The sequence below is a fragment of the Pygocentrus nattereri genome, chromosome 15, assembly GCF_015220715.1.
Source record: "Pygocentrus nattereri isolate fPygNat1 chromosome 15, fPygNat1.pri, whole genome shotgun sequence".
Lineage (NCBI taxonomy): Eukaryota > Metazoa > Chordata > Actinopteri > Characiformes > Serrasalmidae > Pygocentrus > Pygocentrus nattereri.
In genome coordinates, this window is record NC_051225.1 from 38,669,513 (window position 1) to 38,690,757 (window position 21,245).

The 21,245-nt window shown below is 41.0% G+C and overlaps 1 protein-coding gene across 2 annotated transcripts in view; it reads left to right on the plus strand.

The window, feature by feature from the left end:
- The first annotated feature begins 12,485 nt into the window (after positions 1–12,485).
- Positions 12,486–21,245, plus strand: part of lrp4 (low density lipoprotein receptor-related protein 4) — a 173,162-nt gene continuing 164,402 nt past the window's right edge. Inside the window, exon 1 of one of the 2 annotated variants that reach the window (XM_017722066.2) lies at positions 12,486–12,816. In XM_017722066.2, the coding sequence (XP_017577555.1) occupies positions 12,759–12,816 (58 nt within the window). In that variant the 5' untranslated portion in view covers positions 12,486–12,758. The remainder of the gene's footprint in view (positions 12,817–21,245) is intronic. The other variant, XM_017722067.2, reaches the window with a different exon arrangement.

Here is a 21,245-nt window from a genome sequence, read left to right on the forward strand (position 1 = left end):
AAAATGGCCAGTGAGTGTAGATATAAGGTAGGTGTTTCTGATAAAATGGCCAGTGAGTGTAGATATAAAGTAGGTGTTTCTGATAAAATGGCCAGTGAGAATAGATATAAAGTAGGTGTTTCTGATAAAATGGCCAGTGAGTGTAGATATAAAGTAGGTGTTTCTGATAAAATGGCCAGTGAGTGTAGATATAAAGTAGCTGTTTCTGATAAAATGGCCAGTGAGTGTAGATATAAAGTAGGTGTTTCTGATAAAATGGCCAGTGAGTGTAGATATAAAGTAGGTGTTTCTGGTAAAATGGCCAGTGAGTGTAGATATAAAGTAGGTGTTTCTGATAAAATGGCCAGTGAGTGTAGATATAAAGTAGGTGTTTCTGATAAAATGGCCAGTGAGTGTAGATATAAAGTAGCTGTTTCTGATAAAATGGCCAGTGAGTGTAGATATAAAGTAGGTGTTTCTGATAAAATGGCCAGTGAGTGTAGATATAAAGTAGGTGTTTCTGGTAAAATGGCCAGTGAGTGTAGATATAAAGTAGGTGTTTCTGATAAAATGGCCAGTGAGTGCAGATACAAAGTAGGTGTTTCTGATAAAATGGCCAGTGAGTGTAGATATAAAGTAGGTGTTTCTGATAAAATGGCCAGTGAGTGTAGATATAAAGTAGGTGTTTCTGATAAAATGGCCAGTGAGTGTAGATATAAGATAGGTGTTTCTGATAAAATGGCCAGTGAGTGTAAATATAAGGTAGGTGTGTAGCTACAAGGTAAGTCGACCACATAAATTAGCACCTCGGTGTAAATTAAACTTCAGTAATTCCGGACATCTCAAATTACTGCAAAGCAAGGAGGGCGTTTTGGAATGCCGATACCAACGTCCATGCCCATCCAGCATGTGCCCTAAAGATACCCTGGTGCCAATCCAACTGGCAAAACCTCCCATATCCACTTATAATCCACCAGCACTGTCAGACACTGATCCTTACAGAAAGCTTCTCTTCCAACTCCTCACTTCCTGCTCACCCTCCACCGAAAATTCACAGCTATTAAATTACATGGAGGGATGTTGGTGATTTATTTTAAGCTGTAATTAAATGTGAGCCAAGAAATACAGCGTATGAATGCAGCACAGCTTTGCAGAGGTGATGTGGGCTTACTGTACGCACTGAAAGCTTTGATTTTCATAATAGATAACAACCGGAAAGGGGCTTTATACACACTACAGGCTAAATTGTGAAAGTAAGCAGTGCAGATTTTTTTTTTTGGCATTAAGTAAATTAAGTCAGTTTGCCAGCACACAACACTGATTTATCAAGGTGTAATTTACCCAGAGAAGTTTTGCTGAATCCTGAATCTGCTGGTTTGTGATGCTGTACTCTTCTAATCTGCTTTCAAACCTCTGGTCTACAGTGTCTTTTTTCTAAGGATGTGTATTTCATTGATCTATAATAAATAAAATGATTTCTGAACTCTGTCAAAGTTGTGCTGAGTCTGAAGTGCAGGATGTGTTTCTGTAACTCTGTAATTCTTTACACCTCTCTCCTCAGCTGAGTGTTTCATTAGTCACAGGATAAACACTTCACATAAAGCCCAAGCACACACAGTTACACAACCCATAACTGCCTTTTAATCAGTGCACCCTGTCATTAGGAGGGAAAAACCACCAACTGGAACTTTGGCAACTGTCAACAAAGGAAAGAACAACCATGTTCCTATACAACCCTGCGACACTCGGCTGTTTCCCAGTGTGCTTTATTGTATGACGTTGTTTTATGATTTTGCGCTCTTACACTTGATTTTCTGCTGCCAGGCTGCATTCCAGTTTTCAAGAGCACTAAGAACAGTTAAAATACCCAGAAGCACAGATACTGTCCAACACTGGCTACATCGGGGAGATTCTTTCAAAAAAAAAGGCAAGAAGCTGTGGAGGAAATCTCTAAACAGCGCTGCATCCACTTCCGTGGTAACAATTCACCCAATGCCAGTGTTACACTACACCCGTTTCCATGGTTATGCTACACCCATTTCCATGGTAACGAATACACCCGTTTCCATGGTAACAAATAAACCCATTTCCATGGTAACGAATACACCCACTTTCATGGTAACGAATACACCCATTTCCATGGTAACGAATACACCCATTTCCATGGTTATGCTACACCAATTTCCATGGTTATGCTACACCCACTTCCATGGTAACGAATACACCCATTTCCATGGTTATGCTACACCCAATTCCATGGTTATGCTACACCCATTTCCATGGTTATGCTACACCCATTTCCATGGTAACGAATACACCCATTTCCATGGTTATCCTACACCCATTTCCATGGTTATGCTACACCCATTTCCATGGTAACGAATACACCCATTTCCATGGTTATGCTACACCCATTTCCACTGTAACGAATACACCCATTTCCATGGATAGGCTACATCCATTTCCATGGTAACAATACATCCATTTCCATGGATACGCTACAGTACTGTGTGAAGGTTTTAGGCATCTAAGCAAATTTTTAAACAACTAACCTCAGCAGTGAGTTTATCACAATATACATTAGAATAAAGTCGTATTCATAATTCAAATAAACAGAAAAACAATAAAAGACCCGAAGACTGCTGGGATAGGCTCCAGCATCCCCCCGCGACCCTGACGGAGAAGCGGCTTAGAAAATGGATGGATGGATGGATGGATGGATGGATGGATGGACAATAAAAGTAACAAGAATTTCTCGGGTCCATATTTTTCCTGGACACCTTCACAGCCGCCACAGAGACTCGTTAATATCATCAATTACATCATGAGGTCAACTTACTGAGCACTGATTGGTCAAACCAGGAGCTGCTTTTTAACTACATATAATACTGGGCTTCCTCGAGGAGCGGCTTGGAGATGGGTAAACACACACACTCACATCCAGAACATCACTGTTTATATATATACTCATTATAAATATTCTATACATTCCAAATATAAAGTCCAAAGACATGCGGTCAGGCCAACTGGATATGTTAAATTGCCCCTGGGTGTGAGTGACTGTCTGTGTCTGTCTGTCTGCCCTGCGATGGACTGGCGACCTGTCCAGGGTGTATCCTGCCTTCCGCCCGATGACCGCTGGGATAGGCTCCAGCATCCCCCGCGACCCGGACGGAGAAGTGGCTTAGAAAATGGATGGATGGATGGATATATATATATATATATATATATATATAGTTTATTCAAATATTAAGATTTTCTCAACAAATAAACACAAACTACACAAATAAATAGATTTTGTAAATGTGTCTTGGGTGCCTAAGACTTTCTCACAGTAGTGTACATCAGTTCCTATGGTTACGCTACATCCATTTCTATGTATATACTCCTCTCATCACCACAGAAGTGGTACATTTCCATACTTACAGTACACATTTTGCTGGTAACGCTACATCCATTTTCATCGTTACACTACACAAATTTCTCTGTATATACTACACCCTGTTACATTGGAATGGTATACTCATTTCCATGGTAACGCTACATCCATTTCCATGGTTACACTATACCCTTTACCATGGTTACCCTACACCAGTTCCATGGTTACACTATATTAATTTCCATGGTTATGTTACACCCTTTGCCACGGCAATGCTACACCTATTCCACAGTAACACCACACATATTTCTGCGGTTACGCTGCACCCATTCCATTGTAGTACTACACCTATTTCCACGGTAATGCTGCATCCTTTTCCATTCTTAAGCTGCTCACTGTCTCCTCACTATATTCTAGATACACTACATATCATGTAACTCTGGGCAGCCCTGGTGTAATACAATTTTGGATGGATGAGAATAAATAACAACAACAACAACAATAATAATTATATATAAATAAATCATTGAACAGTTTATGGGTGCTTACCTTTTTTTAACATGGTAACTCATTTCTGCGGTTACACCACACTTATTTTCGTGCTTACATTAGGAGTAATGAGTTGTAAGAGACACCCACCATATCTGAGCCAAGACGCCTCTTGTAAGGAAACAAGAAATTTGTTCTTAAGAATTCAATTCTTTACCTTTTTATGTCCATTAAACCGGTGAATCTCATCCACAGTGTTCCACAGTGAGTCCATCTCAGACGAAACCCCTGCAGAAAGCTTTTACTGACATTGTTATTGACAAAGCCAAACTATTTGTAAATGAATTCACTCTTTCCTGTTTGCTCTGCAGGCCTGTGGCCTTAGTCAGAAAAACACCCCCATAATCATTGCAGTGGCTTGTTAAACAGCCTGCTAGGACTTTTAAAGTTAAACTTCCAGCTAAAAGCCCCTTTTAGCATCTTGTAAATATCATAAAATAAAGTTTAAACATAAAGCTCTTACATGCAGCTCTTTAAATGCCTGTTTAGAGGGCTATTTCATTTCATTTTAATGTGGAGTTGTATCTGGCATTTATGAGGCCTAATTTCATGCTCTAATACAGACGCCAGCACACTGTCCTCCTGATCTCCCTCAGCTCGGTACTGAATAATCTGAAGTCACTCACACTACTCAGATAATGCCAGGTTTTACACAGCGCTTAAAGTTAGTAAAATTAGTTTCCTCGTCTTCCTCCAAATATAGACGATCGGCCTTGCTCAGCGTTTGGAGCTAAGAGGTTAATATGGGCGCTTATACATTGTGTGAACCGCATGTCTAAATCTAAATCTGCTATTAAAATAGACGAAAGTGTGGACAAGAGTCAGCCTTCAGTATGATTTGGTTCTTTTAGGTTCTTTAGTAAAGCCAATGAAAACATATAGAACCGTAACAACGCAAAAACTCATTTGAATGCATGAATCGTCCTAGTAGATACTCAATAAATCGCAGTCGATACAGAATAATTCATAAGAGATACTGAACAATTCTTAGCATGCTGAGTAATTTGTAGTCAACACTGAATAATTTATAGTAGGTAATGAATAATTCATAGTAGGTAATGAATAATTCATAGTAGGTAATGAATAATTAATAGTAGGCGCTAAATAAGTCATAGTAGTTACTGCATAATTTATTGTAATTCATCGTTACTAAATAGTTTATAGTAGTTACTACATAATTTGTAGTAGATGCTTAGTAATTCATAGTGGATACTAAATAATTAATAAGGGATAGTGAAAAATCCATAGTAGATGCTGAATATTTTATAACGGACACTGAATCATTTGTAATAGATACTGAGTAATTCATAGACAACATTGAATAATTCTTAGTAGATTCTGAATAATTCATCTTGGACATTGAACCATTCACAGTACATGCTGAATAATTCGTAGTAGTTATGGAATAATTCATAGTAGACACTGAATAATCAATAATAGTTGCTAAATAATTCATAGTATTTACAGAATTCTAAGTATTAGGATTAATAACTAATCCTTCTCAAAGATTCTCAAATTCAATACGAAACTGTTCATATGTGCAATAATAACAATTGTGTGTGCAACAACTCAGAGGGACACTAACTTCATTTAAATAATTTAAATAATTGTAACGGCTTCATACCTGATGTTTCATATTACTCTCACAATCACCGCCACCTTACTATATTCTTAAGTACTTAAATCTGGTGTACATACTGTAAATTCTCTATATTGTCTTAAATTATTAGTAACGTGTTTATTTTTACATAAATGGCTGCAACTGTAACAATTGCAATTTCCCCCTGGGATCAATAAAGGAATCTGAACCTGAATCTGAATCTGAATCTGAATCTGAATCTGAATCTAATAAGGCTGCAATTCAAGGGGTTTTTCCAGTGTTAGCCTGCTGAGAGGATAACTGCACTTATTAAAGTAAAGATTTTCTGGCCAGTGCAGTCCTGTCCATTCTGTTAGCTCAGTAAATACAATAACAGTTCAGGGCAAAGGCTTTGCGGTCAAATAAACTGTTATTTCTTTCTGAAGTAGCAGAAACATCTTATTTACCCCAAACACACTCTCAGCTGCGTGAGCCATCTCAGCCAGCTGTGCACCTACTCAGCAATCCTGCTAGGATTTACTCATTATTAGCATTTCTGAGTGATTACGACCTAATTTGATTAAACTCTGAGTCCCTGTATATATACTGATGCACTGAACTGACTTGATGCAAACGTGTTGATGTAACGTGGGGGAGCGATGAGGAGGCGGACGCATATGCAGAGATAAGTGAGATTTATTATGGGCAAATCCAGATTCAGGGTCAATGAGCCAACACGGAGAACAGGAGGGACAGACGTAACAAAAAAATGAACACAGGATAAACAGACAGCGGAGGCCGGAAGAAAATCCAAAGCATACACTACAGACAAAGACCAGCAACCTAACATGGGAAAACACAGGGCTTAAATACAACAGGGATGACGAGGGACAGCAAGACACAGGTGGTTACAAACAAGGGTGGAGTCCAGAAACAAGGGGGCAGGACAGGGAAGAATCAAAACAAAAAGCACATGGACAAGTAAACAAAAGCACATGGCCAATCGTGACAGTTGATCATTTCTCCAATGATAAAGCAAATCACATCAACACAGCTTTGTTTTTCAGTCTAGCGGAAATCGTGCTGGACCAATAGATTTTATTCATGTGGGCATGTGGACACAGACAGAGTCATTCAGCAGGTTCAGACGTCTTTACAGTGGTGGTGATGGGAACCAGGGGTCGCCATGACTACAACACAGATATAGACATTTTATCCACCATCCAGAACCACCAGAGAACCCACACGAGTGTTTTCACTTTGTATACGGAATGATAATGCTGGAAAAGTGGAATAGTGGAATCTGATATAATAAGTTCTCTTCGAGGACTATTTTGCCTCACAGCGACCTTCATTTTATGTACCTCTCCACCAGGAATAGACTGTAAGGCCAAAATCTTCTCGAAGGTTTTGAAAAACAGCGTCTCAGTCATCAGGCAGTGAATGCATAACCCTTTCATGTAGGAACTTTCTGTGGAGGAGCTTTGAGAGGTGGACGTCTGGTTCCTATCACCACCCCTGAGAACAGTTCTGACACAGTAGGTGTCGAGAACACTAGAACAGAACGTATCACGCCAAACCACTCCGATCGACCCTGTTTACATCTTAACCATATACTTATACTGAAATGTAGAATAACGTGAACTCCTCTTTGAGAACTCCTCCTGATTTTGCCTTCAACTTCCATTTGAGACTCTCACATTCCGCAAAGATTAAGGGTGAAAATGCCTCAAAACCAGCTCATACAGTCAGAGTTGAGGTGGAAATAAAATGCCGCTGCCCTCAATTCACCTGATTTGTGTGTCAACCTGAGAAGTACAAGCATGCTCTTATCCTTTTAGTGTAATAATTAATAATGCAAAGTAATGAAGTGTCTCCTGAGCTGCGTCTCATGCATATTTAAACCGAAAGCCGTCACAGTTTTGACTGAAGGTCATTCATCAAAGCACAATTTGTGCTTAGGGCAAAGAAAGCAAAGGTTTTTTTGCTGAACACTGAATAAATTGCTGCATATTTGATACATTACATCAACACGATTATTCCCAAAGCCAAATAAAAAAGCAGCATTGCGCTTATGAAAAGTCTTATTGGTGTGGAAATCTGCACACGTTTAAATCAAGTAGGTTAAGTGCATTGGTGTTTCTGATGTTTACTACCTTTGTATAGCAGTGGCTAAAGCACTACTAGTAGATGCATCATATCTACACATCTATACCATAAACTACAGTGTTGAATGCTGGACAGCACTAAAGGCACCAACGTACATCACAGTATTTACAGTAAGATAAGATTAGACCTTATCTTTTTCAGTGTTCCAGAGTCAAGTGTGTAGTAAAGAGGCCGCACATTACAGTGATTTCATCAGGCAAGAGCTGCCTAGTCAGGCAAAATGGCTTTTTCTTATGAAATTACTATGGCAACCATAACGCTAATCACTACTAGAGCCTCTGGGTGATTTCCTGTGTTATGTGTAAAGCTAAAAGTACCTCACATTCACTTCTTCCACCTGGGATTCAACCCATATAGGAAAAATATATGGACACGTATTTTATGTATTTGAAATACATTCCAAACAGTAAAATGCATTTCAGAATATGTTGCCATATTAAGTAAATATACTTTAAAATGCATTGATTTGAAATGTATGGGGAAATATTATACATATATGAAAGTTTTAGGCATCTAAGCAAATTTTTAAACAATGTATCTCAGCAGTGAGTTTATCACAATATACATTAGAATAAAGTCGTATTCATAATTCAAATAAACAGAAAAACAATAAAAAAGGAACAAGAATTTCTCCGGTCCATATTTTTCCTGGACACCTTCACAGCCGCCACAGAGACTCGTTAATATCATCAATTACATCATGAGCTCAATTTACTGAGCACTGATTGGTCAAACCAGGAGCTGCTTTTTAACTACATATAATACTGGGCTTCCTCGAGGAGGAGAGGCTTGGAGATGGGTAAACAAACACACTCACATCCAGAAAATCACAGTTTATTTTTTATATATATATATATATATATAAAACATCATTATTAATTAAGATTTTATCAATTTTGTCTATTCAAATATTAACACTTTCCTCTGCAAATAAACACAAACTACACAAATAAACAAATTTTGAAACTGTGTCTTGGGTGTCTAAGACTTTCTCACAGTACTGTATGTACCACATAAAAATAAATGTATGTAAATGAGAAATTAGAAATGAGCAGATCAGAGGGACGGTGAAGGTGGAGCAGTTTGGAGATAAAGCCAGAGAGGCCAGGTTGAGATGGTTTGGACATGTGTTGAGGAGGAATAGTGGATATATTGGGCAAAGAATGTTGGAGATGGAGCTGCCGGGTAGAAGGAGAAGAGGTAGACCTCAGAGAAGGTTTATGGATGTAGTGAAGGTGGACATGGAGATGGTTGGTGTGAAAGTAGAGGAGGCAGTGGATAGGGCAAGATGGAGGCAGATGATCCGCTGTGGCGACCCCTAAAGGGAGCAGCCGAAAGAAGAAGAAGAAGAAGAAGAAGAAGAAGAAGAAGAAGAAGAAGAAGAAGAAGAAGAAGAAATGTGTTTATCAAATCCATTTGAAAATGTATGAAACTCCTGTCTGGTGTCCTTTACTGTTTCATACCTTTTGAAATAAATTTGTTTTCCGGTATCTTAATTTGAAATGTGACCGAAGGAACCTTTAACATGACTAAAGCAAGTGTATTGATGCTGAAAATGCAGTTATCATTCGATATCTTGTCTATTATTTGAAATACACTGTGTGTGAGCGTCAGACATACATTCAGCTCATCTTTAGATTCTTTACATTCACATCATATTTAGTTCTATTTGTGATTTTTGTTAAAACTCCATACATTTGGGAAAAAAAAAACATAATACAAAATACAAATAAATGCATTTAAAAATACAATTAACAAATACATTTGTGGCCATGCAAAAATATATTTGAGAAATACATGGGAAATATATATTTTTTTGTGATATATATATATATATATATATATATATATATATATATATATATATATATATACAATAAGGTACAATAAGGGTAAATCCAAAAAGCAAACAAAAACAGGCAGAAAGTCATACACAATCATCAAAACCAGATACAGGAAACGCTCAGTAAGTTCACGGAGGAAAACAAAACTTCACAAAGAGCTGCTCTAAATACTTAAATACTGGACTAACTCATCATAAGAACATCATGAGCAGGTGAGTAACATCAATACTCAGGAGAGCGAGAGCGCTGATAGGCTGAGGGTGAAGGGTCAGGAGTCCGACTCCGATAACAGCAACGAGGGAAATAGCTCAGCGTCGGGACTTCGCAGAGGATTCTGGGAAGTGTAGTTTTTGTCCTGTGAATCATCCACAGTCGTGACAATATGCACAAACCTATCTGATATTTAAAGCAGGTCAATCGTTCAGAAAGCATATTCTTTACTGTTAATGTCGCAGTAGTTGTACATTAAATACTTCACACTTCAAAGTCTAGCTAATATGCTAATAGGGCTAATAGCCACTATCGCTTTCCTCACATTGATTTTCTTCTTGTTAACTTTTCAAAACGTACCAGTCCACATGCGGTAATTAAACACTAAAAAGTGTTGAAACCGTCACAATAATCGACACTTTTACAGATATCCACCTATCCAGCCTGCTGCAGTTTAGTCCCGCCCCCTCACACTGAAGTTATAAGGAGTGTTTCAGCCCGGACTGCTTTTCGAATGATGCAGCCAGTCAGAACACAGCTCATTTACATGCACCAGTCCTAAAGGCACAAGAACAAGAACAGCCTGTTAAATCTAAGTGATGACTTAAAGCCATAGAAATGTTGGAAGTGGAAAATGCAGGATATGGGCCCTTTAATATGCATAAGCAAATACAACTCATTATGATTCCGTTTTATTTCTAACTTTAATCGCTAGTATATTTGACTCTGTAGAGGTGAACATATCACCTAAAGCCCCTGTCTGCTGTAACTGTATTCCTGACATTTTGCTCCAGGATTGGCAGTTTCTGGTCAAATATAGCAGCTGTGATGTCTGATGCCATTGGGCATCTGTCTCGCCGTTTCCCCCTCCCTTTTTATCTAAAACTATAGAGCAGCTTTCTGACCGCCAGCCTCCTGCAGACACCTTAAAACTCACAAACAGCGCAGTTTCAGCCTCGCAACGGTTCTACACTATGACAATTAGTAATGATTAATAACTATATGCATATTTCCACTTTACTCATTACTGATGATCAGGAGAGGCTTAGTGCCACATTTTTGGGAGCAAAATCATGAGGAAACATCAGTATCTACATCAGTGTCTACATCAGCAGGGCTTTTAAAGGGCCTGTCTCATACACTTTATCCCTAATAACGAATCCCTAGTAACTATACCTTTAAGACTGATGTATGTAAATGAGCTCTGTTCTGATTGGCTGCCCTGTATTGTGCCTCATTCAAAAAGCAGAGGCTTCAGTGTAAGTGGGCGAGGCTAAACTGATGTAGGCTGAATAGGCAGATATGTGTCTATTGGTTTTTGTGACATCACAAAAAAGGGTGAATTCAAAACGGACTGTTTTCACAACTTGATTTACACATATGTGAATGGCACATTTGGAAACTTATGTGCTTATGTAGAACCTTTCAGTGGTAAAATGATTTTATATAGAACCATGATGACTCAAATAGCACTTTCCATGATTAAATGGTTCTTCAGTCTGACAGAGAACATTCTGTACATGATTTTCTATAGAACCTTTCTGAAAAGGGTTCTACGTAGCGCCAAAAAGGGTTCTTCTACTGTTCTGATGTCAAGCTTGTCACAGTAGAAGAACCACTTCTGATGCTTCATAGATCTATTTTCATGATTATAAGGGTTCTTTGCGTGGTGACGTGGTTCTTCAGATACAGAATGTGTAGCATTTGGTTCAATACAGAACCTTTCTGGAAAAAAAGTTCTATACAGAACCTAAAAGGGTTCTTGTATTGTGACAAGCTTGACACCATAACATTAGAAGAACCTTTCTGGAGTTGCATATAGCCCTATTCAGAAAGGTTCTATACAGAACCATATACACCATATTCTCCATCAGTCTGAAGAACCATTTCACCACGCAAAGAACCCTTTTACTCATGAAAATAGATCTATCGAGCACCAAAAAATGGTTCTTCTGTTGTGCCAAGCTTGACATTGTAACAATAGCAGAACCCTTTTTGGTGCTAGTGGAACCACCCACAACACATTCTCCATCAATCTGAAGAACCATTTCTACATGCAGAGAAACCTTCTTAGAGTTCTTAGAGTGTTCTACATAGAACCTTATTATTATTATTATTATTAAAGAACCCTTTAAGAAGCGTCTCTTTGAAGTGTGTACTGCGTTTAAAGGCAAAGTCTTCGCGAATGTAAGCACTAACATTTTAAACCGGTTGGGAAATGAGCCAAGCGGCCGAAAACGCAGGGTATGGGCCCTTTAATGCGCTCGACTTCAGAAGACGCGCTGTGCTCCTCAAACTTCTGGACATGAGGGCAACTCCTCGGTTCATAAAGTCCAGCAGTCGGCGTCTAAACCCGCTCTGAAATCCTGCGCTGGCGACGCTTTTCTCGCGTTTCTGCACTTTCTGTTTGTATCACCAGCCAAACTCTCCTCTATCCCCCCGAGAAGGAGGAGCCAGGAGACGCCGAACCGCGCCGCGTCCAGACGCTCACAGAACCCCGTCCCTGCCTCACACGCGTTAAAAAACGCACGTAAACCAAAGTTCCGCTCCAACTTGTCCGTTCCACCTTAAACGGCACCACAGAAGCGGTTCCATTCTGCGCCGTTTAAGGTGGAACGGGCGAGTTGGAATAAGACGCTGGCCAATGGGATGCCAGGTGTTCCTGGACTCCCCCCCGTTCCTTCATCCCAGTTGGTGTGTTCCACCAGGCTCGTGCTGAGCGAGTGAGTGTGTGTTGGGCAGAGAGAGAGAGGGGAGTGTGTGTGGGAGTGTGTGCGCGAGCGGGCGCGCGAGAGAGAGAGAGAGAGAGAGAGAGAGAGAAGAGAGTGTGTGAGGGCTCTGGCTGCGGAGCCGTAGCTCACTTTTCCTCTCAACTTCTTCGCCCGAGAAAAGAAAGACAAAAGACGGGATAAATGAGATCAATCAGCACGAGCCGTGATGTGAAGCTGTGAAGCTGTGAAGCGCGCGCACACGCACACTCGCTTTGATCTTCGAGCGTTTGCAAAGAAACAGAATATCCGCGAGAGAGAGAGAGAGAGAGAGAGAGACAATGAAGCCTGCAGCTCTTCTTCCAGCCGCTCTGTTGACTTTGCTGCTCTGCTCTCAAGGTAAGTTTCCACGTTTCTCTGATTTCGGCGTTTATATCGCACCGCAGTCGGTTCGGGAAATTGCGCAGAAGTTCGCGCCCTGTTGCTTTTTGCGCGACTGCTCGCCGTTTGCGAAGCATTAGGCAGAGAAACATGCGGCGCTTCCCACAGCCAGTTAAAGTTGGGCTCCACTCCGAAGCCCCAGCCCGGACGTCTCTGACCTCTTCTCGGGAGGTTGGAAGGTGCGGAGATGGTGAAATGTCGCAGTAGGTGGAGGTTTTGTGCGTGCGAATGCGAGACCGCTCGGTGCTCAGGCTCGTTTGGGTTCTCCACGCTGGTAGAACCTCACCTCAGCGCCCGTGCCGTCACTCACGCTCGTGCAGGGTCTGTAGGCATCAGCATGGCTTTTCTGATGCAGCTGTGAGGGTGCCTTGGTGCTGCTCTCCACGGCAGGTGAAGCAGATCTGCACGTATGTTTGTGTTAGTGAAGTTGGAAGGGGGAAGTTTTCCCAACTTTCCTTTTCTCGTGTTGTTCTAGTGCGTGAGGTGTGAGCAGAGTCAGTCAGAGTGGGCTTGGTGTGAAATGGTCCAGGTGTCTTTACAGTGGTGGTGATGGGAGCCAGGGGTCACCGTGACTACAACACAGATATGGCCACTTTGATTACAGTTCAGATTAGTTTTTTTTTATGGGATGTTGGTGGGAAAAAAAATGCACCCGGAAAGTTTTCTTCAAGCCAGAGTCTTCTCAGAACTGTCCTGCAGTAATGTCTTGGGTTCATAACCATCTCCTGTAGGAACTTTCTGTGAGGGACGTTTTAGAGGGGGACGTCTGGTTCCATCCACCACCACTGTGAGCAGTTCGGACTTTCTCTAGAAGCACCAAACCGCTCCGAATGGCTTTGTTTACATCTTAACCGTTTAATTATGCAGGGAAAGAAAACAAATGGTGGAATTGGCCTTGACAGTGGTGCTGATGTACTGCCATAAACAACATGCATTACAGCACTGCAGTAATAACACACATGCAATGACTGCAAACGTTTTACTGGCTTTGTAATACGAGCAGAAGGAATATGTAGGGCTCTCCCTGCTTGATTAGCTATATTTCATGAATGTTGGTGACCGCAGGCACTTTACCCCCAGTATTTACCACGTTTACCTTGGCACAGATACTTTACCACCAGAGGGGGTTAGACTAGTCTGAAGCCGTCCTTTCTCCATGAGAAATGCTGCTACTTCAGTGAAATAGCGACCTGAGTAGAAGTCAATGTGGTGTAACTCCTAAACCCGGGGTGCTCTTCAGAGCCGTGGAACTTCTTCGTATCTGCAGCATCTCTCAGCAGACGATCTGAAGGTTTTCGACTCTCTTTGGATCCTGAAATAAAGTGCGAAAACTCCAAAATGAGAGGAGTAAGCAACAGCAAAGCGGTGCAGCACAACAGAGTGAAAATAAGCCCCGAAAGAGAATTAAGACCTCACTTTATGCTCTAACATGACTGAGTATTAGCTTTTAAGGATACTCAGAGTACAGATCTATGAAAACTGGACCTGTAAGTGAGTGAATGGAGCAAGTCACGAGATGGACCGAGTCGCAGGAAGGCGCCCAAACAGTAACGTGTGGAAATGGGAATACATTAGGAATATAATTCGCTGCTATTGGAAGAAAACCTTGTATGTTCGTTTTCGTTGTTTTTCAGGTTTTGGCGTAATTTGAAAATGCCCATTGGCCTTTACAGTGTGTGTAAATTTAATGAAGAGTGGACCAAAAGAAATGGCCCAAAATGACTGGGGGGGTGGGGGTGGGGGGGGTTCTGGTTCCACTGACTTTGCATTGATATTAAAGTGAGTTTTTTTCTTCCGACAACAGCAATTTCTATTGTTTTCCATTTTCCAGGCATGTTCTGTTGTGTATATATCCTCCTGGGATTTGCTCAGTATTGCGTAACGAATAGCTTGTGTAATAAGCACACGCCCACTTCAAAAGCCTGATTACTTTTTATTTTTTACATTTCTTTATGACGTCCTTTGCTTTGGTGCATGCACAGTTTACTTTAATTAAATGACGTTGCTGTTGTGGTCATAGCATCGCTCACAAGCCAAGCTTCACCACAGCCTTGCCCGCGATATTAAGCTCATCTCTGGTCTCAAACTGAAATCGACTGGCCTGTAGTCTCTTTAGCAGTGGTTTGAATTCGTTTGGTACCGAGCTGGAACGCTGTAACATCAGCTGGATGGCGCTTAAAGAGCTCAGCGTGGTGGTAGGGTAGGCATGGGCTTTGTAGTGCACCCAAAATGCAGCCCGTTCTTTGGCCTAAAGAAGCATGTTATTAACTCTGGCTTTTTACGCTGGTGGTTTTTCTGACAGTCGTGCCATTCGCCCACAGAAGCGATGAGCTTTACGTTGCTGATGAATGTGCTGTTTAAAAGATTGCGAGAGGACACGTGTCGCTATTACACTTCTGATGAGTGACCATTTGGGGCACTTTGTTTTCAGTTAGTGTCATGCGTTATTGCAGGGTATTACTTTATTGAGCTTCCAGGGTATAATTGCCTCTCCATGGAATGTCCTGATGACCCGCGTCTGTGTTTTCGGGGTTGGGAGGCTCCAGCCGAACTCTCCCCTGATACCGATTACATATCAGAATTCTTGGAATTAAAGGAGAAATCAAAAACTTCTGCTTACTTAAATGATAGAGCTGTAAACAGTCGTTTAGAGTAGTTTGGCGTGAAACGCTCTTCTAGAGAATCTGAATTCTTCACAGTGGTGGTGATAGGAACCAGACGTCCGCCTTGTTTTATGATCGTTTCGAGATGCTTTCATGGTGGAGGGAGACATGCTGTGGCAACATATTCCCAAAAGAAAGCATATTATTTCAGATTTTCCACTATTTCCCCAGCATCAACATTCCATATAAACTCAGAAGACACGTGTAGGTTCACTGGTGGTTTTGGACAGTAAATAAAATGTCTATATTTGTGTTGTTATGGTGACCCCTGGTTCCCATCACCACCACTGTAAAGAAATCTGTAAATTTCATCTAAGATGGAACCACTCAGAATGGCCATTTACATCTCCAATATTAAAATAGGGAAAAATTTAAGCATTTGGCCTTTAAAGTGTTCATGTTTTATAGAAATGAGGTACATAAGGGTAAATATACACCAGCTAATGTGGCATCTAGTCTTCTAGCACTGTGCAAACTTTCCCTCATATTATTCTTGTAGGTTTAGTAGAAAAAAAATCAGCCGGATAATTCTTGCATATGCAGGTAGTCAAAGAGCACGTTCGTGTTTTCGAGGAGAAGGTCAGGAAGATGTATCAAAAATAACCCAACGCCAAACACAGAGGGTTTGATGCAGCCTTTCCGTTGGGAAATCTTGCGATGAACCACATTATTGCAGTTAATTTCCTCCACTTCCCAGGTGGATGTGGCTCTACTCTCTGCTAGGAATAGGAATGTCAAAATAGCTTCAAAGCAACGCTGGTGTAACAGCACTGAAACAGCCTGAGTGATGAACTCCAAACATGGAGTGCCCTCATCTACACACACTACCTGCTCCACTGCCGCACTCCACTCACAGCCATACGCTGTTATCTGTGTATGCCATGCGGTTCGCTATAAAAATGGACAGAAGTGCGTCACGTGGCACAGGCTTATTTTTGACGTGGGTTTGGCATTGGGTTATTTTTGATAGGTGAGTTTGGTGTGGGGTTATTTTTGATAGGTGAGTTTGGTGTGGGGTTATTTTTGATAGGTGAGTTTGGTGTGGGGTTATTTTGATAGGTGAGTTTGGTGTGGGGTTATTTTGATAGGTGAGTTTGGTGTGGGGTTATTTTTGATATGTGAGTTTGGTGTGGGGTTATTTTTGATAGGTGAGTTTGGTGTGGGGTTATTTTTGATAGGTGAGTTTGGTGTGGGGTTATTTTTGATAGGTGAGTTTGGTGTGGGGTTATTTTGATAGGTGAGTTTGGTGTGGGGTTATTTTTGATAGGTGAGTTTGGTGTGGGGTTATTTTTGATAGGTGAGTTTGGTGTGGGGTTATTTTTGATAGGTGAGTTTGGTGTGGGGTTATTTTTGATAGGTGAGTTTGGTGTGGGGTTATTTTTGATAGGTGAGTTTGGTGTGGGGTTATTTTTGATAGGTGAGTTTGGTGTGGGGTTATTTTTGATAGGTGAGTTTGGTGTGGGGTTATTTTTGTTGGGTGAGTTTGGTGTGGGGTTATTTTGATAGGTGAGTTTGGTGTGGGGTTATTTTTGATAGGTGAGTTTGGTGTGGGGTTATTTTGATATGTGTGTTTGGTGTGGGGTTATTTTTGATAGGTGAGTTTGGTGTGGGGTTATTTTGATAGGTGAGTTTGGTGTGGGGTTATTTTTGATAGGTGAGTTTGGTGTGGGGTTATTTTTGATAGGTGAGTTTGGTGTGGGGTTATTTTTGATAGGTGAGTTTGGTGTGGGGTTATTTTTGATAGGTGAGTTTGGTGTGGGGTTATTTTTGATAGGTGTGTTTGGTGTGGGGTTATTTTTGATAGGTGAGTTTGGTGTGGGGTTATTTTTGATAGGTGAGTTTGGTGTGGGGTTATTTTTGATAGGTGAGTTTGGTGTGGGGTTATTTTTGATAGGTGAGTTTGGTGTGGGGTTATTTTTGATAGGTGAGTTTGGTGTGGGGTTATTTTTGATAGGTGAGTTTGGTGTGGGGTTATTTTTGATAGGTGAGTTTGGTGTGGGGTTATTTTTGATAGGTGAGTTTGGTGTGGGGTTATTTTTGATAGGTGAGTTTGGTGTGGGGTTATTTTTGATAGGTGAGTTTGGTGTGGGGTTATTTTTGTTGGGTGAGTTTGGTGTGGGGTTATTTTTGATATGTGTGTTTGGTGTGGGGTTATTTTGATAGGTGAGTTTGGTGTGGGGTTATTTTGATAGGTGAGTTTGGTGTGGGGTTATTTTTGATAGGTGAGTTTGGTGTGGGGTTATTTTTGATAGGTGTGTTTGGTGTGGGGTTATTTTTGATAGGTGTGTTTGGTGTGGGGTTATTTTTGATAGGTGAGTTTGGTGTGGGGTTATTTTTGATAGGTGAGTTTGGTGTGGGGTTATTTTGATAGGTGAGTTTGGTGTGGGGTTATTTTGATAGGTGAGTTTGGTGTGGGGTTATTTTTGATAGGTGAGTTTGGTGTGGGGTTATTTTTGATAGGTGAGTTTGGTGTGGGGTTATTTTTGATAGGTGAGTTTGGTGTGGGGTTATTTTTGATAGGTGTGTTTGGTGTGGGGTTATTTTTGATAGGTGAGTTTGGTGTGGGGTTATTTTGATAGGTGAGTTTGGTGTGGGGTTATTTTTGATAGGTGAGTTTGGTGTGGGGTTATTTTGATAGGTGAGTTTGGTGTGGGGTTATTTTGATAGGTGAGTTTGGTGTGGGGTTATTTGCGGGGTTATTTGCGGGGTTATTTGCATTTCTCCTCTGGTAAAAGTGTTAGGCTGATCATTGTGTACGATGGGTTTAGTTGTTTTTAGATGATGAATGTTGACCATTAAAAATAAATAAATATTTACATTTTTGTGACACTTGACCCCATTGTCTGTGTGTGTGTGTGTGTGTGTGTGTGTGTGTGTGTGGTAGTAAAGCAGGTTCAGCAGGTATCAGTGGAGCTCAGTGGATGTAGGGAAAACGCAGCAGTGGCCATTCGATCCTTCGTTCCGTGTTACATCTCTAGAGCTTTAGCTGTCCATTCTTTCACCCTCAGCACTACTAACACTGCAGTGTCAATGCACCGATATCAGAATTTCGCGGCTGATGGCGACTTTATATGCATTCAGCACAGTTCTTCAAAATTCAGAGTTGAGTTTGTCTCCATTCATTGTCTGGAGAGTGTCTGTAATGTAAACTTACTACTGAGAATTTTTGCAATAACAGTCATAACATGGTCTAATGTCATGTATGGATCACATGTTCACAGCACACTATCCCTGAAATGTCATTGCACATGTCCCAGTTTTTAATAGTAGCAGGAGTGTTTATTTTATTCAGAAACTCTTCCAAACTCCTCCTATGAATTGTTTGAAGACCGAGGAGAACCACTCTTGTTAGGCTGACGTGCCCCCCTCCCCCCACCAGCCCAGCTCTGGGGTGTTTTTAGAGAAAGCAGCGAACTGTAGTGGATCCAGTGGCGCTTTGGGTTTGTGAGTGTTCAGTAGGCAGCAGCATTTAGAGAGCCTGAAACATGGCTGAGGCTCTTTTATTCAATTATATTCCATTTCTGTGGCTGTATGTTGTGAGAGCATTTGATTAGTGTCAGCTTGCATTGGCTGCTGTTTAATGTTAGTGGCTTTCTACGGACCAGATGGTCATCTTGACATGAGGCAAGCATCAGTGTTACAGCTTTAGTATCTGTAGCCTGTTACTGAGATCGTGAACATTAATGATGGAAAAAAGTTGATGCATTGTTTAAAGCCTTCTTTAATACTCTGTACCATTCATATGATCCACACAGTCGCTCTGACAGACTGTAATACACTACAGGAAGCGTAGGGGGCGATACGGCTTCTACTGTTTCATTTAAAAAGCTCTATAATGTTCATATGATCCACACAGTCGCTCTGACAGACTGTAATACTCTACAGGAAGCGTAGGGGGCGATACGGCTTCTACTGTTTCATTTAAAAAGCTCTATAATGTTCATATGATCCACACAGTCACTCTGACAGACTGTAATACTCTACAGGAAGCGTAGGGGGCGATACGGCTTCTACTGTTTCATTTAAAAAGCTCTATAATGTTCATATGATCCACACAGTCGCTCTGACAGACTGTAATACACTACAGGAAGCGTAGGGGGCGATACGGCTTCTACTGTTTCATTTAAAAAGCTCTATAATGTTCATATGATCCACACAGTCGCTCTGACAGACTGTAATACACTACAGGAAGCGTAGGGGGCGATACGGCTTCTACTGTTTCATTTAAAAAGCTCTATAATGTTCATATGATCCACACAGTCGCTCTGACAGACTGTAATACACTACAGGAAGCGTAGGGGGCGATACGGCTTCTACTGTTTCATTTAAAAAGCTCTATAATGTTCATATGATCCACACAGTCACTCTGACAGACTGTAATACTCTACAGGAAGCGTAGGGGGCGATACGGCTTCTACTGTTTCATTTAAAAAGCTCTATAATGTTCATATGATCCACACCGTCGCTCTGACAGACTGTAATACACTACAGGAAGCGTAGGGGGCGATACGGCTTCTACTGTTTCATTTAAAAAGCTCTATAATGTTCATATGATCCACACCGTCGCTCTGACAGACTGTAATACACTACAGGAAGTGTAGGGGGCGATACGGCTTCTACTGTTTCATTTAAAAAGCTCTATAATGTTCATATGATCCACACAGTCACTCTGACAGACTGTAATACTCTACAGGAAGCGTAGGGGGCGATACGGCTTCTACTGTTTCATTTAAAAAGCTCTATAACGTTCATATGATCCACACAGTCACTCTGACAGACTGTAATACTCTACAGGAAGCGTAGGGGGCGATACGGCTTCTACTGTTTCATTTAAAAAGCTCTATAATGTTCATATGATCCACACAGTCACTCTGACAGACTGTAATACTCTACAGGAAGCCCTCCGTTATTTGTAATCTGTGCTTTGGAACCTCCCTTTTGTACAGAAAGTTTGGGCACCCCTAAATAGCTTATGTGACTGAGAAGCACATACAAAATGTGTGCTTTATGTGAAAACATCCTGTAAGATGTCATTCAGAGTGGTTTGGTGTGAAACACTGTTTTAGAGAAAGACTTAGTCAGCATTGTTCACAGTGGTGGTGATAGGAACCAGACGTCCACCTATAAAAACTACCTCACAGACAGCTGTTATATGAAATGGTTATGAATATCTCTTAAAGGTAGATGGGTACCTGTAGGCTGTTTAAAAAGTACAGTAGTTACTAAAGAAAATGTACTATTTAAGATTTTCTGCTATTTCCCATCATCAACATTCCATATAAGCTCAGAAGACTCGTGTAGGTTCTCTGGTGGTTCTGGATGGTAAATAAAGTGTCTATATCTGTGTTGTAGTCATGGCGACCCCTGGTTACCATCACCACCACTGAAAGACATCTGAACCATTTCACACCAAACCCACCCTGAATCACTCTGTTTACCTCTGAAACACTCATTCATGCAAAAAAAAAATTAGAACAATCACTTTAAAAATTCTTCATTATATGTGGTTTTATGTGGGGGAAAATTTTTAAAAATCACAGGGCTGATTTGAGTGTCTGTAGCACCAAAATTCTCACTGTGTGTGTGTGAGAGACACCGAGAGAGAGAGAGAGAGACACCGAGAGAGAGAGAGAGAGACACCGAGCGAGAGAGAGAGACACCGAGCGAGAGAGAGACACCGAGCGAGAGAGAGACACCGAGCGAGAGAGAGAGAGAGAGACACCG